General features: G+C 42.7%; 1 protein-coding gene and 1 long non-coding RNA gene across 2 annotated transcripts in view; one reads left to right on the forward strand and one right to left on the reverse strand.

Annotated features, from left to right (window-relative positions):
• The window catches only part of LOC117821339, a 30100-nt gene extending 18071 nt beyond the window's left edge, over positions 1–12029 (forward strand). Inside the window, exons 6-9 of the long non-coding RNA XR_004632950.1 lie at positions 6476–6603; positions 6709–6934; positions 10011–10109; positions 11449–12029. This is a non-coding gene — a long non-coding RNA (uncharacterized LOC117821339). The remainder of the gene's footprint in view (positions 1–6475; positions 6604–6708; positions 6935–10010; positions 10110–11448) is intronic.
• Positions 6085–17349, reverse strand: LOC117821338 (isocitrate dehydrogenase [NAD] subunit gamma, mitochondrial-like). The gene is made up of 12 exons (XM_034695534.1): positions 17082–17349; positions 14829–14876; positions 14515–14520; positions 14268–14365; positions 11442–11557; positions 9535–9595; positions 9297–9429; positions 9079–9212; positions 8901–9003; positions 8660–8806; positions 6685–6840; positions 6085–6573 (listed from the first exon to the last, which is right to left on the reverse strand). Exons 1-12 carry the CDS (start codon positions 17148–17150, stop codon positions 6472–6474), a joined length of 1173 nt encoding a protein of 390 aa, XP_034551425.1. The 5' UTR covers positions 17151–17349; the 3' UTR covers positions 6085–6471.
• Positions 17350–17629: the final 280 nt, after the last annotated feature.

Consider the following 17629-nt stretch of genomic DNA (forward strand, 5'->3'; position numbering starts at 1 on the left):
TACTCAGCCGGGGGATAAACTTAAAAAACACAGAGAAGGTGCTTCTATCAGAGCTTATTAGGACTTCTCTACTCACAGGGAAGTTTGTTGACTTCTTCCAGCTTTTTAATCCAATCAGAAGACATTTTCCTCTTTCCAAAACAAAAAGCTGAGCTCAAACTTTCTCAAACCTCTCAGTGGATTTATTCCCTTTAAAATCTCCCCAAACTGTGTCCACTTACTGTTAAACTTTCTCTTTGCAGGACTCACTTTAAAGTCACGATACTGTCAGATAACAGCAGCATGATATCAGAGTAGTCACTTGTTGCTTTTGCTCAAATATTTCACATTCATGCGCCACATTACAGCAGAGTTTGTTGACATCTTTAGACTTTTTAATCCAATTAAAAGATTAGACACCTGCTGGGAATACTCATTTTCCTCTCTCCAAAAACAAAAGTTCAAATCAGACCATCTCATACGTCTCATACTTGCTTTAAAGTCCAAGCTGGATTATTTAGCAACATCCCAAAAGCATATTCTCCTCATCTGTTACTTTCCACATAAGTCCTCTCAAACATCCGCCTGTGACCTCTGCTGCCTCGTTTACAATAACAGCCACAGCTACAGATTTTAAATCCTCATAATAAATACAGACGGAGAGAATCAGGAGCGGAGTATGAGAAAATATAATCGACCCACTCACCTCGTCCTCAGCGTCCCGTGAAGCATCTGTAGGAGTCGGGACAACCTGATCTGCTGTTGCACACACTGGCTGCATCCATGCTGTGTTCCTGCGTGCGTGCGTGTGTGTGTGTGTGTGTGTGTGTGTGTGTGTGTGAAATAAATGTGTGTGTGTGAGAGTTTTCCTCGCTTATTACTCTGAGGGTGACCTCTGCCAGCTCTCTCTGCTGACTCCTGTCTCCCCATCTCCTCCCATCGTCCACTCCCCTCCTCTCTCTGCTCCCTCCTCTTCCTCACATCCCTCCCTCTCTTCTTCTTCTTCTCTGGGATCTTTATGAAAAGTGGAAATATAAGAGGAGGGAGGGAGAGAGAGGGGGGGGTTACTTGCATGGAAGAAAGGGTGTGTTGATCAAAGGGGGTGAGGGTGAATTAATGCAATTTCCTGCCGATTGTTTTGGATGTGAGGCGCGTCGCCGCCGCCCCGACTTTGATCCACGTTGAGAGCAGAGCAGACAGAGAGAAGGAGGCCGGCAGAGCACATCAGATTTGTGTTTTTGGGGGGGATGAAAGAGCGTTCATTCATACACGCACATTAAACCGATACGAGGACGTGTGATTCAGCAGCAGCGGGTGTTAGAGAGGGATGGGAGGAGAGGCAGAGTGGGATGTTGTGACAGATGGGTGGTGAGGTTTTGAGAGAGAAATGAGACGGCAGCAACAGGAGGAGAGTTTTCTTTCTCACCCCTGCTTCGTGTTTTCTCTCCCCCGTCTCTTGCATTCCTCTCTCTTCCCCTCTTTCCCCCCCTCTCTCTCTCTCTCTCTCTCTCTCTGTGACGTTGCAGTAATCTGTTTGCTTCCCCTCATTTGGAGAAGCCTCTCATTATCGAGGGGCCCGCTGAGTGACCTTAAACATACACACAGAAAACACGGACACACACGCACACACTGACACATGAGGCTGCTGGCTGCTCAAGCTGTTTCTCTCTTTCTGATGTTTTTGTGAAACAGTGAGGGACGTCTGCTTAGAGACTGAGAGTCATGTCAGAAATAAACACTTGAGGGGAGTTTTTACTGAAACTCTGACACTTTCTTTGACAAGTCCGAGTATCTGTGATCCTTTCTTCACTTTTCAAACATTGATACATTAAGAAAAAGACAGTTGTCCTTTATTCATCTCAAACTGGTGAACTGAGGTGTAACAGCAACAGGTTATCAGAGCAAATAAAGCAACTACATGTTAAATAAACATGAACACTAGAGGGACAGAATAAATACCAGACACAGTTTAGGTCTGAATAGCTCATTTCTCTGTCGGCATGAGGGGTGACTTTTTTTAATAACTCTGCATTTTCAAAGATATTAAACTTGCCCAAATAAGGGCACAGCTGACTTGATTGACAGGCTGGAACTCTGTAGCTGTTAGCAACAAGGCTAAAGGCCCGCCTTTTTACCTCACAGTAGCTTGGATGAAGTTTGGTTGTGTTCAATCAATCAATCTTTATTTGTATAGCGCCAAATCACAACAAACGTTATCTCAGGACGCTTTTACAAACAGAGCAGGTCTAGACCACTCTATGTCAACACCAAGACAGGATAAGACTCAGTCTGACCCCACCTTAATCCACCATGAGCATTGCACCTTGCAGTATTTAGCTAGTTACAGCGGTGAGGAAAAACTTCCTTTAACAGGCAGAAACCTCCAGCAGGACCAGACTCATGTTAGACACACATCTACAGAGACCGGGTTGGGTCTTGAAAGAGGGATAGAGGAGAATAAGAGAGAGAGGGAGCGGTGATAGTTATGAGACGAGTAGTAATAGATGTTGCCACTGGAGTTCAGCACGTCCGTATCAGCTGGAGTCTGGAACGTCCACAGCAGCAGGATCAGAGGAACCTACGAGACAAGGGAGCTCAGGGACTCCAGAAAGGTCTATGGTTAGTAACTTTAATGGGACAGGAAGAGTTAAAGTAAGTGATGAGGGGGGAAGGGGGTGAGATAGGGTCCCAGTTTGTCAGTGTGCCAGTTCCCCCGGCAGTCTAAGCCTATAGCAGCATAACTAAGACCTGGTCCAAGCCTGAGCCAGCTCTAACTATAAGCTTTATCAAAAAGGAAAGTTTTAAGCCTACTCTTAAAAGTAGAGAGGGTGTCTGCCTCCTGGACCCTGGATCATGTAGATGATTCCAAAGGAGAGGGGCCTGATAACTGAAGGTTCCACCTCCCATACTACTTTTAGAGACTTTAGGTACGACCAGCAGGCCTGTGATCAGCATTTCCAATTTAAAAAAAAATACAAAAACAGGCTTCCTGTTTTAGCTTCAAAACAGGACTTCAGACACAGATGGGTGACGTCACAGATACTACGTCCATTTAATATACAATCTATGGTTGCAATCATGTTATCCTCTAAAACAGTGATAAACATCCACACTGGTGACGCCATTTTTCCTCCATCGCTTCTTCTTCTTCTTCTTCTTCTTCTTCTTCTTCTTCTTCTTCTTCTTCTTCTTCTTCTTCTTCTTCTTTTAAACAGCGGAGCTCACACTGTCACCTTCTGTGTCTGAATGAGAAAGGCTTGAAATTAAAAAACTTTTATTGATGTTTTTTATCAGATGCAGTTTGGTTTATCAGAAAAATAAATGTAAAAAAAAGATTCCCTTTATCAAACTTGTATCCTATCAGCCCAGTTTATCTCGTGCATCCTTAGAAAACGTTTAAAAAAGTACAAAAATATTTATAAAATGTTAGAAAAAGATGTTTAGATATGTGATCATGAGTGAGAAGGAATCTGGTGATCTGTTTTTGAACCTGTGAAGTGCAGAAATATCTTCTCTCAGAGGTTGTGTTTTTAAAATCAATTAAAGATTTACCTTTTTAATTTGGCAAAGAAATGTAATCCCACTTGAGTTTTTATCTCCCACTGATTTCACACTCGACAGATATCCCCTCCTAACTCAGCGTTCTATTTAAAGCCCACAGATTTCCGGTCTCTCCCTCTCCTCTGTCGTTGCTGCTGCTGCCCTGCATCGCTCAGACTCTCAGCCCCGTCGACTCCTCAGCATCCACCTGCAAACTCCCTCTGAGCGGTTAAAGACATCATCTCATCACTCCTCCAATTTCTGTTTGTAAATTCAAACTTTGAAGAGTGATGAAGTCTGAGCGTTCAGTAACATTTAAAAACATTACAAACATGAAACGTACTCCTGACTTACCACAGAGACGTTATCAGAGGGGGATGAACGTCTGAGGCACAACAAAGTGTACAGTAGTGGTTGAACAGGACAATGTGGCCTCCCTGTGGTCTGCACCAGCCAGTGCTGGATTCATTCAGACAGATGATGTGCTTTAACTCAGACAAGTCTGTAAGGAGAGAGGAAGGAATCCTTCAATGTTGTAGGAGCCATGAATGGTTTGAAAGGTGTTTTTGTATCTACTTTTGAGGTTGAGAGTAGTTTATTGTTTGTATATTTTGTGGTGTTATTTGTTTATGATATAGTTTATTGTGTGGTCAATAGCAGGTCATGTGTTAGGGGTGGGAATATTCTAATCAACTAAGCCACCTGTTACATTTTGTTTGGAGTTATAGGCCCAATCTCAATGTCCTCCCCAAACACTAAACCCTGAGCCCTCCTTGACTTAATTGACGTCAGCTGGAAAGTGATTGAGGTCAGGAGGCTGTAAGGGAAAACAAACTGTAGAACTGGGAATGGGACAGCACTTTGTGACAGCCCTAAACCCTCACAGACTTAGCGGGAACGCGCCTCAAAGTCAGTGAGTGCTTGAGGGTGGACATTGAGATTGGGCCATAGAGAGGTCGAGCTGGGTCTTGGTATTTTTGTTGACAACTATCTTTCTTCGATCTCTTTAATCAGCAGTTTTTGTGCACGTTATCATGAGTTGATTATCTTTTTTCGTTAATAAAAGGTTAAACGTATTTTTTTTGGAATCAGGGATTTTTATGCTTTAGTGCGTCGGACAAGTTACTAGACCCAATCTCAGCCTCTCAGCGGCTTTTGGCTCTTTGTAGTCCCTACAGACATATCTACTGAAGTAAAGAAAGAAAAAGCAGAATGAGAGGAAGTCAGTGTTAAAGTTACATTATCTACAGCCTGCTGAAAGGTGTATCAGCTGGGTTACTCCAGGAGTAAGCATCGTAGTGGCTCAGTACCAGACTTATTTCATTCCACAGCGATAATTCCCCTAAAACAGGTTTTAAAAAACAGGTGGTTTTAGATGTCCCAAGATCGAGGCTCAAAACCAGACTCCCACTGTGGGACAGTCTGCCTCTGAATATAAGATATGCTCAGACATTTGAGAACTATAAATCTTTACTTAAAACACACCTCTTTGCATTGGCTTTTAAAGGTGACATATCATGCAAAATGGACTTTTTAATGGTTCTCTACCTGAAATATGTGTCCCTGTCTACAAACCCCCCGAGAATGAAAAGAATCCATTCTGCCCCTGTTCTGATTTCTCCACCTTTCTGTAAATGTGTGTGAAACGAGCCGTTTCAGACTTCAGTGTTTTTGTTACGTAACAACAATATCCGGTCTGTAACAGGAAGTCAGAGCTCGGAGCTTGTTCAGCCCATAGACTGTATAAAATACAACTCAACCCCTCCTCCGTTTTTCATTCCCTGCACACATGTGTGCTAACAAGGAGCTTAGGAGGGAGGCATGCTAGTTGTAGGCTGTCTTAATAAACACAAAGGTCGGTTTTACTCCCCACGTCTGCAGATTTGAAGATCTAGTGGATGATTTTTATTTATCATGGATAAGTGCTAGCGCTAGTTAGCATAGCCACATAGCTACATGTTCGTAGCTGTGTACCAAGACACACGTCGACATACTGATAAATAAAACAACAAGAAACACTAAATCTGTGACCAATGGTTCAGAAAGGTCCTGCTGCAGGCGCCTCTCCGTCAGGATCAGATTCTGGATCAGATTCAGAGGGTTGAAGTAACGTGATCTCTGAGCAGCCGTGTATATTCAGCCAACATGTAAACATTAGATCAACGTGCTGGACAGCCAAGGCACATCCACTTCCTGAGGGGGCGTGGTCAGAGAGAAAACAGACTGTTCTGAGGAGGACTGAAGAAGAGGGTTTTTCAGGCAGACCAAAATCTGATTTCAAAGTGTTTTTTTGAGCATAAACTTTAAAGACATGTTTTGGGGACCTCTTAGACCAATACATATTGATGAAAAAAGCATGACATGTCACCTTTAATACCTGTTGAGCGAGACATCCTACATTTTATTTTACTTTTATTTATTGTGGCTTTTTCTTGTGTTCTCTATTGTGTTTCTAATGTCTTATCTGTTTTAATTACTATTTGTTTTTTTGACTTGAACTAGATTAAACAAAGCAAAGGTTTGTGTTAAAATGCAGGTTTGAAAAGGTGAAAATAAAACTGAACGAACGATAGAATCCTGAAATCTTTATTCAACTACAGAAGGGAAGTGTTTTTACTTTGTTACTCCTGACGTCAGAGAGAAGACGTGACAGTCTTTATTAAAGGTATCAGATCAACACTGAGTACATTCAGCAGAAGGACGTCTGTGTTCAAATCAACTAAAACCAAACTCATCAAAGAATAACTCTTTGTACTTCATTAGATTTAAATTAAACAAACTAACAAACACAGGGAGACTTGAGGTATCATGTAGTGCTTCATACAGTGAAGAAGGTAAACACTCTAAGGTCAAATATATAAATATTGCATAGATACACAAACTGTTTGTTTACAGCTACAATCAAACAGTTCACTTGCATAGAAGATTCAGAGAGAGATCAATGTGTTTGTTCTAGATGCTCAGCGTCTGCGGCCCCGTGCTCTGAACGGCGTTCATGATGGACTGGACCACGTCAGAGGTGGAGCCTTTTCCTCCGAGGTCAGCAGTGTGCAGCTGCAGAGCGACAGAGAGGAGAGGGACAGAGTGAGCAGAGTATTCTTATGTTCTACAAACTGTGTATTTAGACATCGTAGTGTAAAGTGTGGGGATCTGACGTTGTTGTACCCGTGTCTCTGTGACGGTGGACAGGATGGCTCTGCGGATCATGCTGGCGTAGCCGTGGAGCTTCAGGTGGTCTAGCAGGAGGCAGGAGGCCAACAGCATGCCCGTGGGGTTCGCGGTGTTATGGTTCGCGATGCTCTTCCCGGTGTTCCTGGTCCCCTGCACAGAGAATAACATGTTTACAGTTCATGAGTGGAGAAGTGCTGTAAAGTGAAGTGGAATCCTCTGGATGTGTTAGTGTTGAAGTGTGGAAGTAAGAGAAGAGGATAGGCTGATTTATATTCATCATAACAATGGAAGTAAACATTTCACCAACTAATCAACCAATCAAATTAACAGATAGTTAAAGTTATATTTTTGCCTTTAATGGATAGGATAGCTGAAGAGAGACAGGAAACGTGGGGAGCAGAGAGGGGGGGAGGACATGCAGTGAATGGTCGATGCTGGAATGGAACCTGCGACCTCTGTGACGAGGACTACAGCCTCTGTATGTGGGGTGCTTAGACCGCTAGGCAACCAGCGCCCCAAATTTCCAGATAGTTAAAGTAATCTCAGAACACTTCACATATAGAGCAGGAGTAGACTGATCTCTACTCATTGTTCTATTTTTAATTTTTTAAAAGCTGCAGAGTTTAAAAAAAAAAAAAAACTGAAGCCAGTGAGGAATTGCTAAAAACTGCAGTTCCTCAAGTGTCCACTTGAGGCCAGCTCCAAAAGCAAACAAATCCAATCAGAGCTGATGTTAAAATGTCAAGTTCTATGAAAGCAATGAACATGTTTACAGCCTCAAAAAGAAAGTGTAGGTCCCATAGCTCATTTCTTTATTCATAACAACTGTGAAAGTGAAGAGTTGTGTTAAATAAGTAGGGGCGTGGCCAATTATAAATAAATATTTTTGTGCCTTGTCGCCTTTATTTAAAAGGACAGCTGAAGAGAGACAGGAAGTAGAGAGGAGTAGAGAGTGTGTGGGGGGGGGGGGGATCTGCGACCTCTGCGACCAGGGTTATAGCCTCTGTGTATGGGGCGCACACTTAGACCGCTAGGAGCAACAGCACCCCAGTTGGGTGTGTTTTTAGGCAGTGGCTTGTCTCGTAGGTTCCTCTGGATCTCTGCTGCTGTGGACGTGCCAGACTCCAGCTGCTACACTTACTACTATCTGTCTCACCACTATCTTCTCTCTCTCTTCATCTCCCTCCATCCCTCTCTCCAACACGGTAGGTCTCAGTAGATGTGTGTCTAACATGAGTCTGGTCCTGCTAGCGGTTTCTGTCTGTTAAAGGAAGATCAGACTGAGTCCTGTCTGTAAGATGGGACTGGATCTTATCCTGTCTTGATGTTGGGTACTGACACAATGGAATCCTATGTCTTCTCTGTCTGCCTGTCCCATTAAAGTTACTAACCATAGACCTTTCTGGAGTCCCTGAGCTCCCTTGTCTCGTAGGTTCCTCTGGATCTCTGCTGCTGTGGACGTGCCAGACTCCAGCTGCTACAACTACTACTATCCGTCTCTCCACTATCATCTCTCTCTCTCTCTCTCTATCTCTCTCTCCAACACGGTCTCAGCAGATGTGTGTCTAACATGAGTCTGGTCCTGCTGGAGGTTTCTGCCTGTTAAAGGAAGTTTGTCCTTGCCACTGTAACTTGCTAAATGCTGCAAAGTGCTCTGCTCATGGTGGATTAAGATGAGATCAGACTGAGTCCTGTCTGTAAGGTGGGACTGGATCTTACCCTGTCTTGATGTTGGGTCTTTGTTAATAATAGAACATAGAGTACGGTCTAGACCTGCTCTGTTTGGAAAGAGTTTGAGGATGACATTTGATGGGATTTGGTGCTTTATATCTCCCCCCCCCCCCCCCCCCCCCCCCTCTCTCTCTCTCTCTCTCTCTCTCTCTCTCTCTCTCTCTCTCTCTCTCTCAGTAATGTTTATCCCAAACTGTTTTTAACCCTTCGTGCTCTTTTCATCTGTTCTTCTCCTCACCGTCTCAAACACGGCGTAATCCTCTCCATAGTTGGCTCCCGGCACCAGACCCGGTCCACCGACAAGCCCGGCACACACATTGCTCACGATGTTTCCGTACAGGTTGGGCATGACCATGACGTCAAACTGCTGGGGCCTGGACACCAGCTGACACACATAAACCAAACATCACTCAGACACCTGAACCTGAAGGAGGTTTTAGTGAACTACTGTACGTGGGTCCTGTGGTCGCTGTGGTCACCTGCATTGACGTGTTGTCCACAATCATGCTGTCGAAGCTGATGTCTGGGTAACCGCTTGCAACCTCCTGACAGCACTCCAGGAAGAGACCATCAGCCAGCTTCCTGCTCCAACAAACACACATGTTAATACCTTTTATTATAGAGAGGACATAGATTCACACACACACAGAAACTGACATGATGTTCGCTTTGTGAACAGCCGTGACTCGTCTCCGTCCTTTGGCCCGAGCCGTCCTGAAGGCGTAGTCAGCGATGCGTAAAGACTTCGTCCTTGTGATGATCTTCAGACATTCGACAACGCCCGGGACGTTCTGCAGAGAGACAAAGAACAATTGAGTGGACGTTTGATTCGTTGAGATTCAGACACACAGTCGATGTGTTTCGCCCTCACGCACCTCGTGCTCCAGGCTGCTGTACTCGCCCTCCGTGTTCTCCCTGATGATCATGATGTCGATGTTTTTGTGGCGTGTCCTCACTCCGGGCATGGACTGACAGTGCATCACGTTGGCGTACAGATCCAAGGTGGTGCTGCAGAGAGAAGGGCCGGAGGTGAGCGGGGAATTAGTGAGAGGAGAGGAGATTAAATGAAGCAGAGAGACGGAGTTCTGATGTTTGAGGCTGAAGTGGGCGTACCGGAGCAGGTTGTTTCTGGACTTGTAGGATGGGGGCAGGTTGTGGTTGGTCTCAATGTTACCTGGATAAACAAACAAGGTTACAGAACAATTGATGATGTACTCTTATCTTTAAACCTGACTTGACAGATCTTGTGTTTTTGTTGTTTCACAGATCGAATAAAAACCGAAACACCACCTTGCTCCAGACTGAAACATTGCATCAATACTTACACTTTGATCCCCTCTTAATGTGACATTATGCTCAGTCTGTAATCATGTTTCATGTATGTTGAGTTCACTTCCTGATGTACTTTGTAATCTTTGCGTTTTTGGTATTATGTCTTGTGTAACTTCCTGACACTGTTCCTTTTCTCGCCTTTTCCAGACACACCTGCGCCTCTTCTTCAATCAGCCTGGCCTGTATATATAAACCTGTGCTTCCACACACCATCTGCCAGATAGTCATTGTCACCCTTGTGTGTTCATGCTCTCCAGGCTCATGTTTGTTGCCCGTTTTCTTAACTTTCCTTGGATCTTTGGATTCTGTGGATCTGTGAAGGAGCCCGTTCTGGATTTATCTGCCTTTGCTGACAGGTAAGAACCTTGTCTTCTGAACTGTATTCAGTGTCCTGGACTTTTGTCTACATCTGAGTCCCAGTTTTGTTCTGATTCTCACACTTAACTTTCCCTTTAACGCCACCTTTGGGTCAAAATGTGTCCAATACTTTGATAAAACACCAACAAGGCCTGTGAAGTGTTTAATAGCAAATGTTAGCATGCAAACTCACTCAGCTGGAGTTTGAAGCGTGATAGACATTATAGACCCCTATTTCTCCCCTTTAATAATCGCAATATGTGTTCTATGTTATATCATTGGAAAGCCTGATTAGTCACCTTTACAATGAGGTACAACTTGTGAGTTTTGTGCATTCCTGGAATGAGCAACACAGCTAAACGTGTGGATAGCGCCCTAAAGAAATGTGCCAAAATCCCCAGCAATATTCTCCTGTTGGTGTTCACTCTTGTTTGTAGCTTTAAGTGCTGCTAGTTGAGTGCCAGTCACAGGTGTACAACTGACACCTGATATCTCCAGAGTGTGGGACCTAACTCGATCCTCCAGGATGACAACGCTCTCCCCCACAGAGCCGGGATCACCACAGAGTACATCTGGAATTTGGGAGTGGAGAGGATGGAGTGGCCTGCCGTGAGTCCAGACCTCAACCCCATTGAACACTTGTGGGATCAGCTTGGGCGTGCTGTACGTGCTAGAGTGACCGACATAACCACACTGGTTGACCTTCAACAACCCCTGGATGAGGAATGGGGAAAAGTGTCAAAATGTCCATTATGTGTTTATTCCTGATTACTGTGGGAGAGTGCAATCATCCAATCCACCCAGCAACTCAGAACAAGAGTGAAGACCAACAGGAGAGTACTGCAGGGGATTTTGGCACAGTTTTTGGGACGCCACTCACACGTTTAGCTGAAATACAATCCTTCCACGTTATACCTCGTTGTAAAGCTGAGTAATCAGGCTTTCCAATGATATATGATTCAACACCTATTGGTTTTATTTAATGGCTGAAATTACTGATGGAAATAACATTTCCAAACTCAATTTGAGGAGTTTGCCTTGTAAGCACTTCAGCACGGTCACTTGAATCATTGTAATGTTAATGTATCGCTCGGAGCTCTGCTGTGAATAAGTGCAGCCTCACAGAGCTGTGAGCATTACTGGAGACTATTAGTCATCTTTTTAAAGTAATGAATCCACTCAGCTGTCAGTGCATTAAGCACAGCTAGCTAAAACGAATCTGTGCTGTGATAAAGGATGTCCATATGAAGGTCATGCAGTTCAGGGTTTGTTTGAGTTGATTTATATACCTTCTTTAAACCATCACAGTCATTCACATTTCAAACATGTACCTTTCAGTGCAACACCATTACGTCTGATAGCCATGATTGCATTATTGATATCATCCTCTGACGCCATGGACGAGTCCACATTAACCACTTCGAAATCCACCGGCACGCAGCAGAACCTGATGACGGAAAGCAGACGGGGATCAGCTCCACTCTGCGTGTCAGAGCTGAGTCATTCAGTGACTGTGTGAGGAGGTTACTAACAGCCTGCATCTCAATATCAGGGACAAGGTCAATATTACTGATCCATCATCACACTATTAATGTGCAACACTCAACGGGGAAGGTTCTTTATTGGCACATGGAGCTGCAGCTGTACTAACACACGGACCAATGAGACAAAGTCAGGTCAATGAATGAATGAAGTTACAGGAGCTTACAGCTGAATTTAAACCTGAAAACATGTTAAATGTTCATAAATGTTTGACTTTCACCATCTCGTGTGATATCACTTTCCATTATCATCATGTGACATTACATTGAATACATCTTTGCAATCTTAACTTCATTATATGTGACACAATATAAGTTTTTACCACCTCATAATACCACTGACCATTAAAATGTCAATAATGCGATTACATTCGTGCTTGGCCTCCTTTGCTCCTTTCCTATAGTTGCTGTTTTTTTGCACTTAAAGCTCCTGTGAGGATTTTTTATCTAGTTATGAAACATACTAAAATGAATACTGATGCCTCTCTACGACATGCAAAAGCAAACCAGGGCCCGTATGCACGTCCAGCCATTACACAAGCGGGACCATTAGTCTTAACGTACCGTTATGGAACGGCCCGTTTGGACGTAGCGTTAGCTGCATGCACGACTGAAAATAATTGGCCAATTAACTAATTGCGCCATGAATACGAGGCTGGTGCAAAACATCATGTGTCCAGGGAACCTCCTGGAAAACCCCTATCCAACAAATTTGAATTGCACATGCCTACTACACATAAACAAGAATAAACATGGCGAGCGGTACCGCTGTGACTGAGAGAAGATCAAGAAGAAGAAATGGACATTTCATTAGAAGAATCTAGAATGAACAAACAGCTGTTATCAGCAAGTCAATCCTCAAAGAGAACAAACAAGGAGAAAGGGAAAGTTTGGCTTCAGATCTTGAACCGGGTGAATGTGTGTGGTGTTTCTGAGCGCGCTCAGTAGAAGACCTACAAAATAAAATAAGCAACATGAAAGAGGCTTTGAGCAACAAGCACCGCCCTCAACATGGTCCAGGTGGAAGACCACCTGTCCCCCCATTGAAGGATGAGGACTTGTTAACAGAGTTGTTTGGGGAGGATTCACTTCACGGTGTTGCTGGTAGGTTACCTCAGAATTATGTTGTGTCTCCTAAATCTAAATTTGCTGTATATTTTGACATCCTCAGACTTTTCCAAAGGATTCATTCGATCCCTAAATATCCGTTGTCTTCTTATAGTTGGTCTTAAACGGTAACTCATAAGCACGATGTCCTCCATCCTTTAAACAGCCTAACAGGTGAGGTAATCCTGCTGTTAGCACCTGTAATGGTTGGGTCTACCTCCATTAAATGTAATGCTTTGTTGGGGTGTTAACCTGGCTCATGCAGACCGCTAATCCATTTTTTTTCACCATTAGTACAAAAGGCTCGTTCTCATCGCTAATGGCTGGATGTGCATACGGGCCCTGGCTATCAGCATCAAGGTGGACTACTTCTATATAGTAAATTGTAACGTCTAAAATCGATGGCGGGGGGAAGGTGTCAGTCTAAAGCAGTGGTGTCCAAACATTTTTCAAAGAGGGCCACATTTGACGTTGTCAGAACAACTCAGGGCCAGTGGCTCCAACTGAGACTTCGTTATCATAAAAGTTATATATGAAATCTCTATTTAATAACATTTTTTTTTCTCAATAAATCAGTAACTAGGTAGTCCTCAGTTCTCCACAAGCTACATAAACATTTGCAAACTTTATATTCTTCTTGAGGATTTTTTTTTCACTAGGGTAGAGCAATGTGGGAAAAATATTGTCTCATCACATTTCTTTTTCATGTTGTTTTTAAGACTTTTCTGACCAGCAGACAACATTTTAAGAACTAAATAATTATTTTCCTGCATTTTGAACATTTTTTATTCACCTAATTTTGCCTTTTCTGTACAATTTCATAATTTTGATCTTGTCTTGTGTCCTCTTTTGTGTCTTCTGAACTTTTAGTGTTCATCAAGAACATTTTCACATCATGATAAAAACATTAATTTGAAAACCTGTCAGCTTTAAGAGTTCTTGTGTTTCTTCTTTATTGTCGTCTTGCAGAATTCCCTGTGCTTTGGCTTTAGACAGGTAGTCCATATGAAGCTTTTTGAGATGTTTCTGGTTTGACTTTAGTTTTGTTTGTGCGCTTAAAAGGTACTGCAAATGTAAGGATGATTCAGAAGGTGATTAATTTCTGTGCTATAAATAACATGTTTTAAGATGGAAGCTTGGGGCCATAAATAAATGGACATTGGGCCGCAATTGGCCCCCGGGCCGTACTTTGGATATGCCTGGTCTAAAGCATGCTACATTTTCTATTCGATGAGACACATTTGAGTGTTAAAATAAAGCAAAGTGAGATTTTGTGCTAGAAAAAACATCACATGTACTGGACGAAATCAGAGAGAGGTATGAGGCACCACTTTGTCCAGAAGGGGGCGCCCAAATCAACCAAAACTACATCCTCACAGGAGCTTTAATGACAGACTATGCTTTTTTATTTCACATATATTTGATGCTCTTTTGCATCTCTCTTGTTGGAGCAAGAAGTTTCTTCAGGATCCATAAAGCTGTGTGTTTACAGGATGTGTGTATTCTCACCGGAATAGTTCACGCACATGGTTGGCCAGCTCTGGCCCGATGCCATCTCCAGGAATCAGAGTCACGGTGTGTCGTCCTCCATAACGTGCAGGCGGAGGCTACATTGAATACACAGACACATAAAGTCAATTACTCCCAAACCAATGCAGTAAACACATCCTCCACAAAAGCTTGACACAACTCTCTAGACTTCTCTAATAACTTCTAACACACGACTTCTTTCAAACCTCCGAGCAGCCTTACTTACGATGGTCTGGCGTGCGTGGGTGTGTGGGTGGGTGGATTCACGGAGGAGAGAAAACAGGGAGATTAGTAGGACAGAGAGGAAGGGGACACACAGAGCCCAGCAGCTTCCTGGTGGCATCACAAGCATATCGATGAGACAGAAACAACATTGGTATTCATGTGCACATGCAGTAAAGACACAGTGACATGTTTGAGCTGTGGGGATTCCTGTGGGGGTACGACAGCAGGGGTGTCAGGTTAGGAGAGTCATTAGGGAAATCAAGAGCGGGGTGTTGCACTTGAGTTTGGAAGACATTTTGTATCCTGATGACTCACGGTGTAAGTCGACTTGTGTCTCTGGTTACATGCAGATGCACCGTAAACCTGTGAACACATGAAGGGGGGCATTAATCAGAATCAAGCAGTAACACCCAGCTGGATGTGCCCAGAACACCTCTAAAGGGAGGCGTCCTTATCAGCTGACTCCTTTCGAACGTGAAGGAGCAGCGGCTCTACTCCGAGCTCCCTCCCTGACCTTACAGGAGAGGCCTTCTACATTCAGAAGAACCACACAGCTGGGTCCTAAGACCGTATCATCACCATCAATTTAACCTCAATCACACCTGAACATGATTACACGAGTCACTTGGCTTCTTCTGTGAAGGAACATGATTGTGTGAAATTGGCCTAGCTTGTTTTTTTGTAAGGAAAATGACCTGAATCTCCTTATGATGGTTCTATTCTACGTTTTATAGAGCATGATGATGACTTTGTATTTTACAGACCAATTCAACCAAACAACTGAAACCTCTTACCCTCCTGTTACCCTCAAATTTACTAACATCTTTTATCCTTGGGGTCAATTTGACCCCATCAATTCAAACCTCCAGAAACTGATTGTTACCCAGGTTTATGTGTCAGGTACTTTATGTTTCTTTGTTGAATATCTAAATAGCATTTTAAATAAAATATATATCAAGCAGAAACATAATTTAAAGCATTCAGAAGGACTTTATTTGTAAAACAGAACATCAAACTGCTGAGAGTTTGTCACGCTCTCATCGGCCCTGCCTTGTTTCTATGTTATCAAAAAATACGACACAGGACTCATCATTGAACATGAGAATGATCAAAAACAGATTTTCTTTTAAAAAGTCACTTAAACAAATGCTGATAAATTCCTCATAGACGTTATTATGTAATCACTGTTTTGAAAGTCTTTGTTTCATTCATTTTTGGTGCCACGTGTTTGTGACAATTTTGCTTTTGTTTCCATTATTTGTAGTTAAATGCTACTCATCGTTTGTTTCCTCAGATACTTAGTTTGTTTTTCATTTTCATTCTTGATTTTTATAATTGGCTGCTATTGCATCTTTGTTTTATGGATAATGTGTGATTTTAAATAATTGTTTTTCTTGTTTTTGTTTTGTTGTGTGGACCCCAGGAAGACTAGCAACCACAATGTGGAGGCTAATGGGGATCCTAATAAATAAATAAATAAATAAATAAATAAAATTGAATGTCTTTAGAGACATGGTGGTTGGAAATATTATATCTCAATCTAAAGGTTGGCGGTTCAATCCCAGCTCCTGCAGTCACATGCGGAAGTGTCCTTGGTTATAGTGACCTCAATATCATCCAAAACAACCAAAACAACCAAAACAAATGTGTGTAAGATGTTGACATTTCTTATTATGTACAGCTAAAACAGCCTGGGGTCAAATTGACCCCAAAGAACACTGATGTGTCTTTTTTTTTTTTTTTTTTACAGGAAATTGGAACAAATCAACATTTTAATTTTACGTTTTCCAAGTTGTCCCCATTAAATTAGGAAAAGTCATGAAATATGAAGCCAAATTTCAATTTAGAGACATTAAACATTGAATGGGGTCCAATTGACCCCAAGGAACACTAATGCAATTTTTTTTTACAGGAAATTGGAACATATCAACATTTTAATTGTATGTTTTCTCAGTTGTCCCCATTATATAAGGAAAAGTCATGAAATTTGAAGCGAAAAAAAATGATGCTAGTCATTAATTTAGAGACATTAAACATTGAATGGGGTCCAATTGACCCCAAGGATAATAGGAGGGTAAAATATGCCTTCTTTTTTTTAACTGCAATTATTTTTGATGATATTCAAAGTCGACCCTGTTACTATTCTCTTTGGTTGTTCCTGTCAAATTCCAGTTTCACTTCTTTAACTACAATGTATGTTTCACAATCATGGTGCAGAATTTCACTCTTAGCACTTGTTGTAAACTGGAAACCACAAGTCTCTGCATAATTTATGTCTGCAGGGAGCAGTGTGAGCATGCATTATCAGTCTTATCTCACTTGGAAGAAGAAATGAAGGTATGCTGCTTTAGTAGCTGTTTGTTTTTCTGCAGTGACCTCCGGTGTTGCACAGAGTGGTGCTGAAAGGACAGCGACTCTAACCCAGCTAGCTTAGTTAACTAACCCACCTTTAATCTGCTGAGCTGCTCTCACTGCTGCTCAGGGAAAGTAACAACTAAACCACTTTATACATCAACAAGTCTGTGTACAAGATAACTGTGCATTCATCAGCTCGGAGACTACTCCTACCCGGGCCAAACGGCTGTTGAACACTGGCTTCAGAGCCCCGGACAGGGCGCGCAGAGACCGGGCCGACATGTTTCCTCTCCCCGGGGATGGATCACTGATGGACGGGTACGGGAGCGAGCTGCGCGCTCACGTGTAATCCCTCACACACACAGACACACCAATTCACAAATGTACTCCTCCACAAAGAACCCTTATTTTACATCCTTTTATTTTAATCACGAGGACAAAAAGAAACAAAGTGAAGTTGAGGTCCTTTGAGCAGCTTCATGTCGCCATGGCAACACTAACAGACAGCCTCGAGGACCCTGTGGCCTACTTACAGTGAGGCAAAAAAGTATTTAGTCAGCCACTGATTTTGCAAGTTCTCCCACTTAGAAAGATGAGAGAGGTCTGTCATTTTCATCAGAGGTACACTTCAACTATGAGAGACAAAATGAGAAAAAAAAATCCAGGAAATCACATTGTAGGATTTTTAAAGGATTTATTTGTAAATTATGGTGGGAAATAAGTATTTGGTCACCCACAAACAAACAAGATTTCTGGCTCTC

The sequence above is a fragment of the Notolabrus celidotus genome, chromosome 11, assembly GCF_009762535.1.
Source record: "Notolabrus celidotus isolate fNotCel1 chromosome 11, fNotCel1.pri, whole genome shotgun sequence".
Classification (NCBI taxonomy): Eukaryota; Metazoa; Chordata; class Actinopteri; order Labriformes; family Labridae; genus Notolabrus; species Notolabrus celidotus.